This window comes from Physeter macrocephalus, chromosome 20 (assembly GCF_002837175.3).
Source record: "Physeter macrocephalus isolate SW-GA chromosome 20, ASM283717v5, whole genome shotgun sequence".
Lineage (NCBI taxonomy): Eukaryota > Metazoa > Chordata > Mammalia > Artiodactyla > Physeteridae > Physeter > Physeter macrocephalus.
In genome coordinates this window covers 18,786,996-18,806,311 of record NC_041233.1, presented here as the reverse complement: position 1 = coordinate 18,806,311, position 19,316 = coordinate 18,786,996, and the positions used below count along the sequence as shown (strand labels likewise).

At 35.7% G+C, this 19,316-nt stretch overlaps 1 protein-coding gene across 9 annotated transcripts in view; it reads left to right on the top strand.

Moving 5' to 3' along the window:
* The window catches only part of CTNNA3 (catenin alpha 3), a 1,750,900-nt gene that overhangs the window by 1,402,732 nt on the left and 328,852 nt on the right, over positions 1–19,316 (top strand). For all 9 annotated transcript variants that reach the window (XM_028481840.2, XM_028481834.2, XM_028481839.2 and 6 more), the window contains one exon: positions 5,779–5,930. In XM_028481840.2, coding sequence (XP_028337641.1) covers positions 5,779–5,930 — 152 coding nt within the window. The remainder of the gene's footprint in view (positions 1–5,778; positions 5,931–19,316) is intronic.

Sequence of the window (19,316 nt, the reverse complement as noted above, 5' to 3'; positions counted from 1 at the left end):
CTAGAGGATCCACCTCTAATCTCATGGCTGCTGGTCTAAGGCCTCATATCCTTGCTGGCTGTTAGCTAGCAGCCTCAGTTCCTTGCCATGTGGACATCTCAATTATGCTGTTCACAGCATAACATCTAAAGTTCTTGAGAGGAAGCAGTACATGAGAGAGAATGACCAAGATGGAATTCTTGAAGTCTTTTAAATTTTTATTTATTATTTATTTATTTTATTTTTTATTTTTTATTTTTAAAGTCTTTTTTAAATAGCCTAAGAAGCAACATCCCATCATTTATACTACGTTCTATTTGGCACACAGATCTGGCACAATGTGGGGAAGGGGTACTAAGATGTGAATACCTGGAGGATGGGATCATTAGAGGCCATGTTGAGTGCTGGCTATTACACCTGGTAAAAATTTAAATTGGTGAATTTTGAGAAGTTTGATAGTATAGGAAATTGCATTTTTAGTTTAAATATTTGAGAATTCATACTAAGAAATACAAAAACAACTAACAAAAAATTTTTTTCAGAGGCAACTTGTTAACTCCATTAAAATAGTGTGTTACGTAAGGAGCAGAGGTCATCATAGACCATTACTTGGTCTTGGTCCAACTTTAAATACTTAAATAGTTACATTCATTTAACCAATTATTGTGGTGTTAACAAATTGGAAAATGTTATGAGGAAAATTGTGAAAGAGCTAAATTTTATATTAAGTAGTCATGACTAATTTCTAAAACATTTAAATAAATGAATATTATTTATTAATATTAATGTATTATTGAGAAACATCAAGATTAAGCTTTAGGGAAAACAGCTAAGTCCCTAAGGCACTGGAGATACCCAAAGCTGGACACTCAGGCTAATTAAATGATCCAGAATTTCATATATAGAAAAAAGATCTCTGCCAAAGGGGGAAAAAAGTATCAGTATAGCATCATGAAGCCATGACAACAAAGTCTTTTCTCTCTGTTATTTTATTTCTTAGGGTTTTATTTGTTGTTGTTGAGCTATTCCAGATGTTTGAAAGGTATGGGTAGAGTAGAATAGTGAGGCCAGTATGGCTCTTGTTAACTGTGTGATGTGTCATAAAGCACTCACTCTGATCCTTGATTCTCTCATTTGAAAAAAGGAAAAATTCTCACCAGTGATTGACTTTTATGATACGTAATCTGTGAGGGACCAAACACAGTATTGATACATACTCTTGGCTTCCTTAAAAAAAAAAAAGTATGAATCTTGATAATCAATGTTTGTTCAATAAATCTAAAAAATGAAGAGTATGTGGCATTTATAGAAGTCATGCATATGCTTAATTGCACTTTCTGCTGTAATTTCTTCCCACTTACTTAGCATCATGTAAAGAAATGGTGACTTAGCATTATGTGAGTTTTCAAAGCCAAATACCTCTATCATTGGTAATTTTCAAAGATAATAGTATGATTAGAAATATTTTAATCTGCATTTTATTAATGATAGAAAACATAATTTAGTGACATCATTGTAGATGATTACCTATAATGAGTCTGGATTTTTTTCTGACCTACTTAATCCAATAATTATGTACCCTTACCTACTTTCAAAAGCACTTAATAAACTTAGCAAGAAATGAGAAGGGATAAAATATTCCTAAGTTAGTATCAGAGAGAGACTCAAGGCCTGGGAGAAGTTGGCTCTATTGCCAGAAAATTAACATTAATTTAGAAATTAATTGACATTAACATTAATGTTAATTAACATTAACATTAATTTCAGTGCCCCAGGAGCACTGAAATTAAGAAGCCAAAAGTATTTTACTTATCAAAAGGAGGCAGTGCAGCTTTGGCGATCAGAGAGCAAGCTCTGGAGTCTCAGTTACCAGCCTGCCACTTATTAGCTGTTTGACCTCAGTTTCCTCGTCAGTGAAATCAGGATAATAATAGTTCCTGCCTCACAGGGCTGCTGTGGGGATTAAACGAGACAATGCATACAAAATGCTTAGCACAGTGCCAAGATGAGTAAGCACTCAATGGATATTATTATTCTGCATATTCTGAATAAGGTTGGTAGAGAAAGTACAGACTTCTAACGAGTTCAGGACTGGCTTGGAATTTGGCAGTATAAAATAGACAAGATACTTTGAACTTGATAAGGTATTGACCCAAAGGCCACTTCTGTTTAATAAATCTACACTCCAAAGTTCAGAACAGTTGATTCTACCTGGGATTTCAAATGATTAGAGTGAATTTGTTTAAGGTGTCCCTCTCTCTGATCAATGATTGTATAACATGATGGATGGTATACTGTGTGTAAACCTTGTTTTCTTGAAATGTAGGTAGATTATGGATTTGAGATAGCTTTGTTAATTTGTTTTTCCTTCTAAATTACCACTAACTGGCTACTTAATTATACTCACTTTGTATTTTCTTGAAAGCATTAAAAAATTTCACGCCCGCTCTGATCCAAGCAACCATATGTCCATAGTATGAATAAAGCACACCCACAGCTGGTGTTTAAGCTAATGAAATGAGAAATGTATTACATGTCGGCTTTGAATAGTTCATTTATGCTGTTAGAGTGAAAAAAAATGTAGTAGTTTCCATCTGTACTTCAGAAATTAAACATTTGCTTCTCAAAGATTTTAATTGGAACTAATATTAGTTTATTAGTAAGAGGCCCCTAGAGGAGTTTATTTGAAATCATGTTGCAATAATGAAAAGGCTATGATGTATTTTCCTTAAAATACACCAAATCTTTCTCACATTATCTCACATGGCAGTGAAAACTAGACCTTTACATGATTTGATGCTTGTCTCTCTTTTTTATTTTTTATTTATTTATTTTTTTTGCGGTACACGGGCCTCTCACTGCTGTGGCCTCTCCCGTTGCGGAGCACAGGCTCCGGACGCGCAGGCTCAGCGGCCATGGCTCACGGGCCCAGCCGCTCCGCGGCATGTGGGATCTTCCCGGACCGGGGCACAAACCCGTGTCCCCTGCATCGGCAGGTGGACTCTCAACCACTGCACCACCAGGGAAGCCCTTGTCTCTCTTTTTTTGGCCAAGATCTACATAGGAAGATGATAGGAGCAGTTTCAAATTGTAGAGGCAGTTAGTAACAAATTGAAGATGTAGATAGAACTATTAAATTAATTATTAAATTATTATTGTATGGCACACTTGTTTGGTGGATGAGAAAAACCTTTTTGTAGTGGGGAAGACTATGGAAAGAGTTTTGCCAGTGGTAGACCACCAGAAGTTTTGAGACCACATCTCTTTGTATTTAGCTATGTCTTTAGGGTTAATAGAGGATGTCAAAGTGATTAGGAGCCTCCCTGTCATGTTCTTGGGAGTAGAAGTTTTGTTGGGGGTTTGCTGTTCACCCCAAGAACCTGAAGGAAATGTGAAATAACTGGACACATTTCCTTAAGACTTTCCTCCTCTCTCAACAATATAAAAAGTAAAGATTAACTCATTAAATATGTCGAATATTCTTATAAGCCCACATAAGTATATTTTTGGAGATTCCCGAATATGAACAAAACCTAAATTACATTGAAATGCAAGCTTAACATGTTGAATTTGTACCTACATTTTTGTGGGTTTTTTATATTTATTCATTCATTAACTCATTTGATTACTTAATTCAATTACTTATCTACTGTGTGCCAGGCTAGACACTTGGGATACAAACAGGAAAAAGTTTCAAGGAACCAGTGAACATTTTTGAACAGAGTAGTGATGTGACTCACTAATAAAACAACTTATTGAGAATCTATTTTGTGACAGACACTGTTGTACTTACTGCTAGAGTTGGCTTTGTCAATAAGATTATACTTAAGATGCCTCTGAAGGATGAGAAGATCTTAGGCAGGAGGACTATGGTGAGTGCTCAAGCAGGAGATAATGATGGCTAGAGGCAGTGGGGCTGCACTGGCAATGGATTTAAAATGTACTTATATGGTAGAGGAGATTACACTTAGAGGACATTTGGATATAGAGGTTAAAAAAGAGTAGGAGGTAAAAGAAAACACCTGAGTTTTTTTCATTGATGACTGGGCGTCAATATAGAAAATATTACAAGAAAATTAGGCTTTCCAGGTAGAAAAGAATGTGTTTAGGTTTAGATAGGATGGATTTGAGGTGTTATGAAAGATTTAGGTAGAATTTTGCAGTGGACCATTTTGGATTTATAGCTCTAGAATTCAGGGGAAAGGTTAGATTAGAGATACACTTTGGGAGTCACATCTAAATTAGTGGGAATTGTGGTTCAGGAGTGTTTCTCCTGTGCAAAGTGGTGTGAGTTAGCTTTCTCCTTGCCTTTGTTATTCTGTTCACTGAAAGGGAGACAATGATTTCATGAAATCTCACTATTGAATAATATTATCCAATAGAAGTTTTGGTATAATAGAAACATTCCATATTGCCACTCTCAAAACAGAATTCAATAGCCATAGGTGTATACTGAGCACTTGAAATGTGGTAAATGTGATTGAGGAACTCAATTTCAAATTAAATTAAATTTTAATGAATTTAATGTTTCATAGTCATATGTGGCCCTATGTGGCCAGGTGACCATTTTTATTGGATGGTACACCTAGAGAATGGACAGAGGAGAAAAGCACAGTGGATAATCCTGGTGGGTATAGTAACTAAGAATTAGGGTATAGGTGATACATATTAGTAGGTGGAGGAAAGATGAGACTAGATAAAATATGGGTACCTATGTATATTGCCAACATTTCCCCATATCAAGAACATGGCAGGTAGGATTGCAAGACATGGTATGCCATACATGCAGATAGAGATTTGGATGTAGGGAAAAATAATATTTATTAATATTTTTGTGTTAGATAAAGTACTATATCTTCCAGGTTTGGAATCATTGCTCTAAAAATTAATTGCTTTTATCCTGCATATTCACAAGGGGAAGAAACTTATTCAATATGATATGGTATAGTAGTTAAAAGTCATATTAGCAGAATGACTCTGTGACAGATTCTTGATTTCTCTGTGTCTTTGTCATTCAACTAAGTATGAACCCCAGGTTAATACTGGGGTTGTTTTAAGATTTAAATCACAGCAAACACTTAGAAAACTGCCTTGAATCTACTGAAGAGTTAATGAATGTTGTTATCATTAACCTTAAAAGTAAAGTCAGAGAAACGTTTTTAATTGAGACTATTTTGAAATCTTAATAAAAAAAAGGGCATTCTATGGATTGGCCTTACTGATTGATATATCCCTACGCTCATTCAATGTTGTGTTATTTTACATAGAAACGTTTTGCATATAAGATCACCAGTTTCTTTGCATTAATCTTTTTGATGATGAGGAAATAATTTATCAAAAGAAAGTTTACAGTAGTTTTATTATTTCTATGAGATAGAATTAGTATCTTTAGTTAATTTTCTTCTATTTAGCCACTCAAATGTATTTTTTCTTTAAATATTTTTATGTTTACAATTTCAACTATTATTCACACCAATTCTTTTTTGTCATTTCTTTGAGCTTACATTGGATAGGATGAAAAATAATTATATGGTTCCAGACTTGGTAAAAACAAAAATGCCATAAAGGAGAAAGATAATCTTTTAAAACATTTCCATAACGATGCCTTTCTTGTCTTTGCTTACCTTTGTATTTCAGAGATTCAAGATTATCCTGCCAAAATGTTTTGTCTCCCTACATTTAAAAAATAATTGAAATTTAATTAATCAAGTATTTGTTTAAAAATATGATTCTCCATTTCCTGGAAACTCCAGAAATCTGAAAATAGGACAATTTTCTCTTTCTTATTCATTTTAACAGCAATTCCGGAATTTGTAACACAAGTGAATGTTGCCTTGGAAGCCTTAAGTAAAAACTCTTTGGATGTGTTTGATGATAGTCAGTTTGTGGACATCTCAAAAAAGATCTATGATACAATTCATGATATCAGATGTTCAGTCATGATGATTCGGGTAAGTTTGCTTTACCTTCTACTAAATTATTGTAACACTTTTCACCATCTGGTGTACCTGGAATGATTGCAAGTAATGTTTTATTTCTATACCATAATGTCAATGCTAAAATCCATTAGAACTTTAGAAATTCATATGTATCCCCAAAATCAGATCTACTGTCACAAACAACACTTTTACTTATGTATATGGTTGTAACTTATGCAAATGAGCACATTTAACTGCCACATGTGCAGAAATGATAGAATTCATTGTGTGCAGGATTTGCTGAAGTGTCACATAGCATATCAAAAGCCAAAGAACAATACATAAAGTAATTTACTTTCTTTTCTTGAGCAGAAAGGAGAGGATCTTTCTCATCACTACTGAAATTTATAGAAAAATGTGTTTAAAACAAGGTATTTCTATGGCTGAACCCTCCCATACTAGATCATAGAATCAGAGTGTTCTGTAAGAAATCTCACTTGTAACTGCCAGAAACAAGAAATGTTTGAGAGTTGTCTATTTGGGAGAATATATACCATCTTCCTGAGTGTGAAAGTGAGTCGTTTATTGTGGGCACACCGCATATACACAGACCAAGATTATTTGTTTTTACTGAAAATGTTAATGTGGGATATTTTTTTAATGCTATTAAAAAGAAAAAAATAAAAAAAAAACAATAGAAGTTCTTTGGAAAATGCACATGTAAATATATGGAGATAGATTATTTTAGGATTGGTTCACCTGGAGGCAGAGTCAAGTATTTTTGTTAACATTAGTCTGTTTAGGAAAAAGTGAGACAGAGAACCAACAAGTGGTGATTACGAGTCACTGCAGACACCTGGGGCTTGAGCCTGGGGAACTCTAGGAGGGTACTGTAGAGCACACCTCAGAATTATCTTACCTTAGGGAAACAAAATCCAGTTTATCCACCTATTCACCCTTGGTTAAAGGCCACCTCTCTTCAGAGGTGTTACCAGAGCCTCCTGCAGGGCCAATCAAGCTCTTGTGGCCAAAAAATCCACCCTGAGGCAGAGTAAAGGAAAGAAGAATCAGTAAGACTGGTGAGTGCAATTTGTAATTTGTAATTTGAGTAGAGTTCAATTTGAAGGCCTCTGGAATTAACTGTTAGTAAGACTGTGAGATGGAATTGGATGTACTGAGGAGATAAGGATGGAGAATCAGTAGTATCTGACAGGTCTGAATGTCATAGGTTACATGCAGCAGTTCATAAAAATGGAGCCAACTGAGGACCTTATAGGGAAAAGGGCCAACAGAAGTCGAGGAGCCTGGCAGGGCAGATGGACGCTTATGGAAGAAATTGTAAGAGAAAGTCTAGAGGTGTCAAGACATGGGATCTAGCACTTCAGAGTTTGGGAGAAACTGCAAGCAAGCCAGTTATACAGAGAGAAACCTCAGAATATATATTTATGAACAGCCTAGAAGTATTTGTTCATATGTGACTGGGAACAGTGGTACTGTACTAGTACTATGTCTGAACTGCAAAGTACCTTTGCCAAATAGTTTCTTCTTCTAACAAAAGTTTTTATTCTATACCTGTGTGGACTAGGTGACTAGTGGGCTAGTATTAATTCAGAGCTGGATAGGTGGAACCAGGAGGGAAACACTGAAAGTATGAAGAAGGCTTGTAAACTTCAGGAGGTAGCTTTACAAGAGTGAAAGCCCCACATTTCCAGTATCCCTTGGTGGATATTTGAGAAGATAAACCAGTGAAATAGCAGAGGTGAACCAGGGCAGGGAATGCGTTTTGTTTTTTGTGTTGTTTTTTTTCTGCAAAAGCTATCTAGGGACAAAAGTCTTATAACCTCTCCCACTTGAATATTCTAGTATTTAAAATTTTTCTTATTATCAAAGTAGCTTACTTATACCAAATTAAATTGTCTTGCCATTATTTCTATATATCCCTCATATGCAGTAGTCCTCTTTAGGGCAGGAGAACAATTTATTGTAATTATTAACAGCCTTAGAGGGCAGTAATTTTTCCCTATAGTCATCTCTTTTTCAAGGTAAATCCTTCAGTTTCTTTTAACTTTTCCTCATAGAAATAATTTAGTATTTTGTGTTCTTTACTAGTCCTTATTTAACTTTTCAACAAACTTCTCAAATGAGACTATCAAAAAGCATACTCTAATTAGAGCCTGTCCGATGTCAAATAAAGTGGAAGATGTATTCTTACATTACTGCTATTAATACAGCCAACTACTGTTAGCCTACTTTTTCCCCTCTTAAACACCATGATTATTGGATAGACAATAACTTTTTTGTTTTTATTTTTTATACTGTCGTTGCCCATATATCCCTTCTCCATTTTGATTTGATATGTTTGTTCTTGGCCCCAAATCCTAATGCTATTAAACTTCATTATATTTCTAAATGATTCTTCATGTAATTTATCAGGTTGATTTTAATTTTGGTTGGTGACCATACCTAAATTAGTATTAATTAGAAATATGAGATTATAATCTTAGTTCCTTCATCTAGATTACGAATAAAAATATTAAATTATATTGGCCCTTAATCCCTGCTGGATAGCTCCAGTTAAGGGCATTAGTGTTAAGATCCCTTAGAATCTGATGTTCCAGCCAGCTGAGAACATACTGATAAGTGTTCGGTTTGGAAGAATGTTTTTTTGAATGTTGAGGTAAAGATACTCTTTCTTCAAACACATTTTATGGCCAAAAAAACAGATAAAAGCAGAGATCCTGTGCTTGAAACCATGCAGGATAGTCTAGAGGCCCATTATCTCTGTCCCTACACCCCCAGTCTCCTAGACAGCTGCTAGGGGCACCTGTACAGCACTTCTGCAGGGATTCCTTGGATGATGACCCATAAACCTTTGTACTTAACTGCTAATTGGATTATAGTAGGAAAATAGAAATCTAACTCAGGTGTAATTAATGAAAATCTTTTTTTTTTCCTTTGAGGACTGTCCCTTTATCATAGAAGATAATAGAATTGATCAGGTATAATCTTCTCTTTAGAAGGTCAGATGTAATGCTGACCAATATCCTGAACTTAGAACTGCAAAACTTTATTTAGAGTATCTGAAGAGTGTCAACATGAAGGCAATACATGTATACTTTTGCAAGTTCAGGGAAGGCTAAGCTATGCTCTTGAGAATGTGTGTGAGTGTTACAGAATCCAGTCTTGTACCTGAATTTTCATGAGTGTTCTTCAGTGCTTTTGAGATGATAAAATACTAACTTAAGATCATAGCCTGATATTTTATAGTTTTACAAAAATATGATTATACCGGTCTTTAATACTTATTTTGATGAATAACTATGTTTGCCATTGTTTAGATTATTTTTAAAATTTCTGAGTCAAATACTGTGACATTTACTATTACTATCTCCACTGGATTCAGTGTATGGACAATTGAGTTTGTAGAATCTCATTCTTAACCTTGGAGAGTAGGAAGTATTAATTTTTTTTATCTGTTTGGTGTTTAATATCTATGTGTAAATTTTACAGTGATTAAGAGCTGTATGGTCAGGCCGCTTAAGATGGCTGTTCTCCTGCTCTCTGTACCTCCCCTGCCCCACCAGTGCCTGCTTCACCTATATCTTATGCAAATGACTGACCTTCCTACATACTTGCCCCAGGCCCCAGCTAGTGATTGTTATCATTAAAGGGGGCTGTGAGGGGCATTCCCCTCTGCTGGTTTCCCTGGTAACTAATGAGCCCATCTGAAATCAATTCCCCTATAACTGACAAACTCCCCTTTCTCGGGAGTGAAGACTGCTGCCATGTCCTGCCCGTCGTCTGAAGCGCACGGTGGGGTGTCGCTCCAGGACCCTGCTTCAGACGTGTAAGCTCCCCCATCCATTAAACCACTGATGTGTCTGTTGTTGACTCCCAGCTCTTTCTTCAGTCTTGAAGCTGGGCAAGCACAGGGCTTGTAGGCCTGTGCGGTGCAGCCCAGGAAGAACCCTAATAATATAATGGTTAAAACTAAAGCAAGTAACAAATCTCACTAAGCTTCAGTTTCCTCCTTTGTAAAATGAACTTGGTATTATACCTACTTTAAAAGATTATTGGGCTTCCCTGGTGGCGCAGTGGTTGAGAGTCCGCCTGCCGATGCAGGGGACACGGGTTCGTGCCCCGGTCTGGGAGGATCCCACATGCCGCGGAGCGGCTGGGCCCGTGAGCCATGGCCGCTGAGCCTGTGCGTCCGGAGCCTGTGCTCCGCAACGGGAGAGGCCACAAAAAAAAAAAAAAAAAAGAAAAAAGATTATTATGCTGACAAAATGAGCTAACAGAAATGAAGTACTTAGTAAATAGTAGTCTAATAAGATAGCTTCTATTGCTATTACCACTGTGAATAGAACTAGTACTACTGAAGCTGCCTATGATTTTGTATATCTTGAAGAATGTTAGCTATAGAAGCTGTAGAAATATGCTCATGGAGCAATGTGAAGCTGAAACCCAAAAAGTAACTTGAAAGGGTGGAGTTCAAAGAATTATTTTTTTTCTCACAGTACCATTTACATTGTATAAGAGAATAGCCATGTTTATTAGCATTGGGTATCTGAATTATAGTTGATTTAATGCAAATTTTGCTTTTGAACCCATATTACTTTAAGCTAGCATTATAATTCTGCGTATTGTTTTTCTTAACCTCTTGAAACATACAAGGGGGCGCAATGGCTCATCGTTTTGGTAAAAGGTGCTTAACCAGAAATAGAGGAAATTTGAAAAGGATGGCATAAATGAATTGTGAGAGACTAGCATGGGTGGCCAGAAGTGAAATACTCTCAAAGAGAGGAAAAGATTCAGCAAAAATTCATCCTGTAACAGGTGTTCAGAATGTAGACTTTCATATGTTTTCTTTGTGAATTTTCACATGTGACTTATCAAAAGTTCTCTGAGAATACAGAGAACTTTCCAAAGACGAATGTGAAGATTTTCAGGACCATCATAAATTTAGATTTTTCTGTGTTAGTTTTCTAACTTTATGTTTCAGGAAAGAGGAACATATTTTGGATATCTCACTTGATGGAAATTAATTTTTGAAAAAACAAAGAAAAATAAAATAAATTAAAAAAATTTACATGTCCCAGTTTACATGGACCATCTTTACATGAATCATTTAAATGGATTCTAGAATTGGAACATAGTTTAATATACAACTTCAGCTTATATAGCCAGAAAAACCTTTTGTGTCCAATTCTGTGTGAATAGAAGTGGATAGATTTATAGCTTTTACTGGAATAATATATAATTTTTTTTAATTTAAATGACTTGCACTGTCATGATTTCTTTGAACTTCTTTCATTGTCCACCATAGTGTCTTTTCTTCATGACCTAAAAAATGTTTTTTCTTTATATGTCTTCTGGACCGAGCTGCTGTTTTTCTCTTTGAAGTCTCACTCAAACTGCCAGAGAGAAAGGCTATGGTGGTGTCAGTTAGAAGCTAACCAGTGTAGAATATTATCTTGTACAATTAGAACTCTGTGTAATGCAATTTGGAAATGAAGAAATAGTGAAAAAAATACTGTGTAAAATCAAGACATGCATTGAAGTCCCTGTTTTACATTACCACTTACATTGTTATTTTACATGATATCATTAGTTTCTTTGCTGTGGAGGGAAATGAAAGCATACCATTAAATTACTACTTTTACCTAGTAAAGTAGCTTTAAAATTGTACTTAAAATGAAAGACAAAACACTGTTCCCTAAGATTAGGAACAAAGTGAGAATGTCCATTTTCCAAAGCAGTGTAATGTTATGGATGTTCTGGCCAGAACAGTAAATCAATAATCATAATAATATTGATAATAATAATATAATAAATAAAAAGTATATCGGTTACAAAGGAAAAAGTGAAACTGTCTAGATTGGTAAATTATATTCTCAACTACATTGAAAATCCTAAAAAATAAATTTATAACAACAAAAAAACCCATTGTAGTAGAACTGATAAATAAGTTTAGATCACAGAATACAGGATCACAGAATACAAGGTCAGTATACAAAAAACAATTTTATAATGGGAGCAAGGGAAAAATAAAAATAAGGGCAAAATTAATGAAATAAGAAAAGTACAATAGGGACTTCCCTGGTCCTCCAGTGGTTAAGACTCTGCACTTCCACTGCAGGGGGCGCAGGTTCGATCCCTGGTCAGGGAACTAGGATCCTGCATGCCAGAGGGTGCAGCCAAAAAAAAAAAAAAGAAAAGTACAATAGAGAAATACAATGAAACTCAAAGTATATTTTTCTATATAGTAGTAACTAACAACTAGAAAATATATCTTTTAAAAGTACAGTATATTTCAGCATTAAAAATAAAATAAACTTAGTGATAAATTTAACAAAGACATACACGATCTAAACTCTGAAAATTATAAAAATTTTAATTTTACAAATATTCAAAAATATTACTAAGAAAAATTAAAATCACTTAAATATTTGTAGTTTATCATATTTCTGGACTGGGAGACTCAATATTGCTAAAGGTGTCAATTTTCCCAAATTGATTTTTTTTTTTTTCCTGCAGTGTTGGGTCTTTGTTGCTGCACGCAGGCTTTCTCTAGTTGCAGTGAGCAGGAGCTACTCTTTGTTGTGGTGTGTGGGCTTCTCACTGCCGTGGCTTCTCTTGTTGCGAAGCATGGGCTCTAGGCACAAGGTCTTCAGTAGTTGCAGCACATGGGCCCAGTAGTTGTGGCTCGCGAGCTCTAGAGTGCACGCTCAGTAGTTGTGACGCATGGGCTTTGTTGCTCCGAGGCATGTGGGATCATCCCAGACCAGGGATCGTACCCATGTCCCCTGCATTGGCAGGCAGATTCTTAACCACTGTGCCACCAGGGAAGTCCCCCAAAATTGATTTTAGATTTAATGATGTCCCAAACAAATTCTCAGCAGACTTTTATGAAGACTAATAGTCCAAGGTGGTTACATGGGTGTATACATTTGTCAAAACTCATCAAATTGTACACATAAAATTACATGTAAATTATATTGATAAAGTTAATTTAAGAAAATAATGTTTTGCCCAGTAGCCAACACCTTAGAAAACAGGCAGTTTTAATTAGATAAAGTCCTACCAAACTGTATTAATTAGGACTAATTAGAAAGGCCTTCATGGCCTTCTGAAAATGCTAACACTTTGAATATTATAAAATTAACACCTTTCTACTTTATAACTGGCTGCTTACCAAATATTTCTAATGCATGACTCCTCTTTTGTTGATTTTTATTCCCTATATTTGTAACCCATTACTTATTATCTTAGATCAGGGGTTGGCAAACTTACAGCCTTAGGGCCAAATTTAGCCCACCATCTGTTTTGTATAGTCTTTTGGGTGAAGAATGATTTTAATTTTTTTAGATGGTTGAAAAATTTGTAAGAAGAATTTCTGAAATGTGAAAATTATATGAAATTCTAATTTTAGGAATACAGACACATCCATATATTATACCTTGCTGTTTGTGCTACAGCAGAAACTATGTGGCTCACAAAACCTAAAACATTTACTATTTGGCTCATTACAGAGTAAGTTTTCTCACCCTTGTTTTAGATAGTCTGTTTTGACTGTTTACCAAAATCTTGAATGACTTGCCCAAGGATCCAATCACTCCTTTATTAGTTTTCCCTTATAAATCCAATTGTCCAAAACATTTGAACATTAGAATTGTTTTTCCTTCCAAGTTCCTTGAATCATGTGACCATCTAGAACAACTTCTGCTGATTCTTCCTATTCCCACGGGAAGGGATGAATAGGAAGTGTCCCAGCCTCCTTTCTCCATCCTCCTTTTTACCCTGAGGGCTTCCACGCCTTAGGAGCTCAAATTTTCTTACCTTTTCTTTTGTACTTTGAGCTATCTGTGCTTCTTTCTTTGCAAATTTTATATTCCTGCCCTACGATTTTGCAGAGAGAGTCCTTTAATTATTAGGACTCACCCTTTTCCAAAAGCTGAATGGAATTTTTTTGCATTCTTCTTGGTATTTTCATTCAGCAGATAAAATTAAATTTTAGCTTAGTCTTTGATTATCACACATTTTGAAATTCAGTTTTTGAGACTTACATGATGTTGAAATTCAACTGTATTCAACCGTTACTTCTTATTTTTTTATGTTATAGTAGTAACAAATTTGTCCAAAGATTATTGGATTGCAAATGAATTTTCATAAAATAAGTACTTGCTGAGTGAATTTAAACATGAATGTGTTTAAACTTGCTGAGTGAATTTAAACATGAAAATGTATGTCTTGGTTTCCTTTGGACAGATTTGCATTATCCCCCTTTTCACTCTCAAAAGTATCAAATTTGGATGATACATTGTTATGTTCACTCTAGTTTCTGGGTCCTGATTATGCTGCTTGAGGCCCCATGTTACATCATTTTTACCCACCAGACTACGTTCCACAGTGCCTGGGCACTAATGATCACAGTTCTTTATCAAGCCAGTTTTTCCGACACTGTCTTTCCATAGGCCTAACTGCTAGCAAATGTTCCCTTCCACTCTTCATGCTCTGCAGACCCTTTGTTGACTGTGGAGAATCTATTCAGGCACCATTCACATTTATTTAACGTTCAAGAATGTACACCTTTTCATTTTTCAGTGGAAAGCAGATTTCCTGAATGCATCTTAGTCACTCTACATTCTCACAGGAGTCTTGCCAGGGAATACCAATTAAAGCACTTTGTCTTTTTGGGAAATGATATGACTCCTTTATAGTGTCAGAGCCAGTTTGTAGAGAAGCCAGTTTCCAGGGGGCTTTCTAAAGGAATTTAATAAAAGACGTGCAGCAGAGTAACCTTAGCTTTATATGCAGATTTAAATCAGACATTACTGGGAAGAATTCTGTAGTGAGGCTCTTGCTGTTTCCTCTGAAAACAAAGAGTTTAAGGCGAGGAAAAGCAGAATCGCCTGCTAGCACTGGTCAGCAAGAGGTGAGACTGTATGCTCTCAGTGCACCTAATGACCTTCCTCATGTGTGCACCATTTGAAGAGTCTTTTGACTAAGGGAACAGAGGTGACTAGAGTAGGAAAAAGTGTTCATTGAGAAACCTGTTGGTTAAGCTACACAGCAGCCCCAGTCAGTGATCTCTGTTGCTCATGCTGGGAGAGATATTCAGCTTGAAGTCCTTCTGGAAAGTGCTCTTTCACCAAAGGGTCAGAGCTGTGGACTGGCATGAGAGTCCATGGTCCAAAAGGGCTTTGATGCGGACTAGCCTTTCACTCAGGGAACTCTGCACAAGTGCTATGCAGAGCCTCTGATTCAGAGTAGCTGAGTTTAAGGAGCCAAGCATCTCTCTTTGAAAGTAACTTCAGGGGAAATAGCAGCACTGTGAATAGAAAAATAATATGGGGAGGATGGGAGGACGTTTAGTTGTGGAATCTTAAGGGATTTTTAAAAATCATTTGTTTCTGATAAGTTAATTATTAAATAATTTATTTCAATTTTTATAACTAAACTTGCATTAGTAATTAAATTAGTAAATATATTGTGTTAAATCTAATAATATGTTTTTATTATTTTCTATTTTGTTTTCATCCTAAAAACTCTTACAGGGGGCTGATCGCTTAACTCAAGTGAAATGTTTGGCTGCCCACATTTCAAAAGTAACTTTTGGAATGTTGAATAAGCCTTCTAGAGAAAAAAAGTCTGAAAGATACAATTTATGAAGTGATGACTTTTAGGAAACAGACTTTGGCATAACTCATAGTAGGAGGGATATTGAGACTTTTGTATTTCCACTATCCATAAAGTAAACGATGGAGTTTCAAAGGGAGAAATATTCTGGAGCCTGATAGCAAAGGTCAGGAAGTGAAGTGAGGCTCTTGAGTCACACACTGATGGGGAAGTAACAGGACAAGATCTAGAGTCTTTGAGCACCTGGTTCAGGACATTTTCCTTTACCTCAGGAGAAGGAAACAGCCCAGTGTTTTGTTGATGGGCCACTTAGTTATAAACACAGAAATCCCAAGAACCACTTTTGGGGCAATTTGCTGAAGAATACTTACCCTACAGCTCTCTTCCCTGCACCTTCAAATTCAGATACATAGACCTCCTGACTGTTTCTCCAGTTTGGCAGACATGTCTACACTTCTGGTGTCTTTCCACTTACTGCCCTCTCTAACCATGTGCTTCCTTTCTTTCTTTTTTCTTTTAATTTTTATTGGAGTATAGTTGATTTACAATGTTATGTTAGTTTCAGGTGTACCGCGAAGTGAATCAGTTGTACATACACATATATCCACTGTTTTTTATATTATTTTTCCCATATAGGCCATTATAGAGTATTGAGTAGAGTTCCCTGTGCTATACAGTAGGTCCTTATTAGCTATCTATTTTATATATAGTAGTGTGTATGTGTCAATCCCAATCTCCCAGTTTAATCCTCCCCACCCTCAACCCCCAGTAGCTATAAGTTTGTTTTGTACATCTGTAACTCTATTTCTGTTTTGTAAATAAGTTCATTTGTACCCTGTTTTTAGATTCCACATATAAGCAATATCATATGATACTTGTCTTTCTCTGCCTGACTTACTTCACTCAGTATGACAATCTCTAGGTCCATTCGTGTTGCTGCAAATGGCATTATTTCATTCTTTTTTATGGCTGAGTAATATTCCATTGTATATATGTACCACATCTTCTTTATCCATTCCTCTGTTGATGGACATTTAAGTTGCTTCCATGTCCTGGCTGTTGTAAATAGCGCTGCAGTGAACATTGGGGTGCATGTATCTTTTCGAATTATGGTTTTCTCCAGATATATGTCCAGGAGTGGGATTGCTGTATCATATGGTAGCTATATTTTTTATTTTTTAAGGAGCCTCTGTACTGTTCTCTGCTGTTTTGTAAATAAGTTCATTTGTACCCTGTTTTTAGATTCCACATATAAGCAATATCATATGATACTTGTCTTTCTCTGCCTGACTTACTTCACTCAGTATGACAATCTCTAGGTCCATTCGTGTTGCTGCAAATGGCATTATTTCATTCTTTTTTATGGCTGAGTAATATTCCATTGTATATATGTACCACATCTTCTTTATCCATTCCTCTGTTGATGGACATTTAAGTTGCTTCCATGTCCTGGCTGTTGTAAATAGCGCTGCAGTGAACATTGGGGTGCATGTATCTTTTCGAATTATGGTTTTCTCCAGATATATGTCCAGGAGTGGGATTGCTGTATCATATGGTAGCTATATTTTTTATTTTTTAAGGAGCCTCTGTACTGTTCTCTGCAGTGACTGTACCAATTTACATTCCCACCAACAGTGTAGGAGGGTTCCCTTTTCTCTACACCCTCTCCAGCATTTATTGTTTGTAGATTTTTGATGATGGCCATTTTGACTGGTGTGAGGTAGTACCTTATTGTAGTTTTGATTTGCATTTCTCTAATAATTAGTGACGTTGAGCATCTTTTCATGTGCTTTTAAGTAAAACTGTCACTGTTTGCAGGTGACATGATACTATACATAGAAAATCCTGAAGATGCTACCAGAAAACTACTAGAGCTCATCAATAAATTTGGTAAAGTTGCAGGATACAAAATTAATACACATAAATCTCTTGCATTCCTATACAGTAACAGCAAAATATCAGAAAGAGAAATCAAGGAAACAATCCCGTTTACCATCGCATCAAAAAGAATAAAATGCCTAAGAATAAATCTTCCTAAGGAGGCAAAAGACCTGTTCTCTAACCATGTGCTTTCTACAAGAATTGCACAGCAGACTTCTTCAGGTCTGAGTTATCATTACCTTACATAACATCCTGCATAAGCCCTTTAAGAATCATAAATAAAAATAGCATCTTCCACTTCAGCCAGCCTTTATCTTCTTACTGAAGTTTATGTTTACCATGACAAATGGCATTATATACTTATGTGCTTATTTATCTATTGCCTGTCTCCCCATACAAGAATATAGGCTATATAAAAGAAGGAATTTTTAGACCTTTAAACTAAAATAAGATGTTAGGCTTTTTCACAGTTAAAGTGATTGATTTGGTTGCCAAATTTGACATTTGTTTGAAATATAATCATTGGACCTCACAGAATTAAGGGCAAGAAAAATGTTACTTTGTTATATTTTATATTACAAAAAGTGATGGATAATAGGAAACTATCTCCATAAATATTTTCACAAAGAATTAAAATTTGCTTGATCTTTGGTTTAAGATAATTTTGAAAGTGCCAACGATCTTTACTAAGTATTGTACTCTGTGACCACTAATGCTATCACAAATGTACGTACACGTCTGTGTCAATGCTATTTGTCTCACTACGAGCTTCTGTAAAGTAGGATATATGTAGTTGGTTTAAAATGTCCTTTATTTTACCTCATGCTCATGACAAGATTCCTCTTTAAAGATGATGACGGTTGTAGAATACCCCTGATGTGACTTCTTGAGTGTGTGCATTAGCTGTTGGGTTGTGAGAGAAAGAAAGATCCTTGAGGATGGAGTTTGTGGAACTTGCTGAAGTGTATTTTATACACATTATCTTGTATTATCAGTCCCTTGGTGTTATAGCCTCTGAAAAAAATCACAAAATTATCCACAAATTTAATGAGTAAAATGTGCTTTATACTGTCTTATATTGCAGTGTTTGGAACAGAAATCAGAAATTTAATTAAAGTCATAAAATATAGAAAGATACCATAACAAAAATTATTTCTAACCCTTAAAAATGGCTGTAAAATACATTTTAACCAGTGCCTAGTGGTCTGTATACTACAAAATATAAAAAATAAAACCAGGGTTTTTTTTTGTTGTTGTTCTTGTTTGTTTGGTTTTTTATACTGCCGGTTCTTATTAGTCATCAATTTTATACACATCAGTGTATACATGTCAATCCCAATCGCCCAATTCAGCACACCACCATCCCCACCCCACAGCAGTTTTCCCCGCTTGGTGTCCATATGTTTGTTCTCTACATCTGTGTCTCACCTTCTGCCCTGCAAACTGGTTCATCTGTACCATTTATCTAGGTTCCACATACATGTATTAATATACGATATTTGTTTTTCTCTTTCTGACTTACTTCACTCTGTATGACAGTCTCTAGATCGAATCACGTCTCAACAAATGACTCAATTTCGTTCTTTTTTATGGCTGAGTAATATTCCATTGTATATATGTACCACATCTTCTTTATCCATTCGTCTGTCGATGGGCATTTAGGTTACTTCCATGACCTGGCTATTGTAATGAACATTGGGGTGCTGCAATGAACATTGGGGTGCATGTGTCTTTTTGAATTATGGTTTTCTCTGGGTATATGCCAGTGGTGGGATTGCTGGGTCATATGGTAATTCTGTTTTTAGATTTTAAGGAACCTCCATATTGTTCTCCATAGTGGCTGTATCAATTTACATTCCCACCAACAGTGCAAGAGGGTACCCTTTTCTCCACACCCTC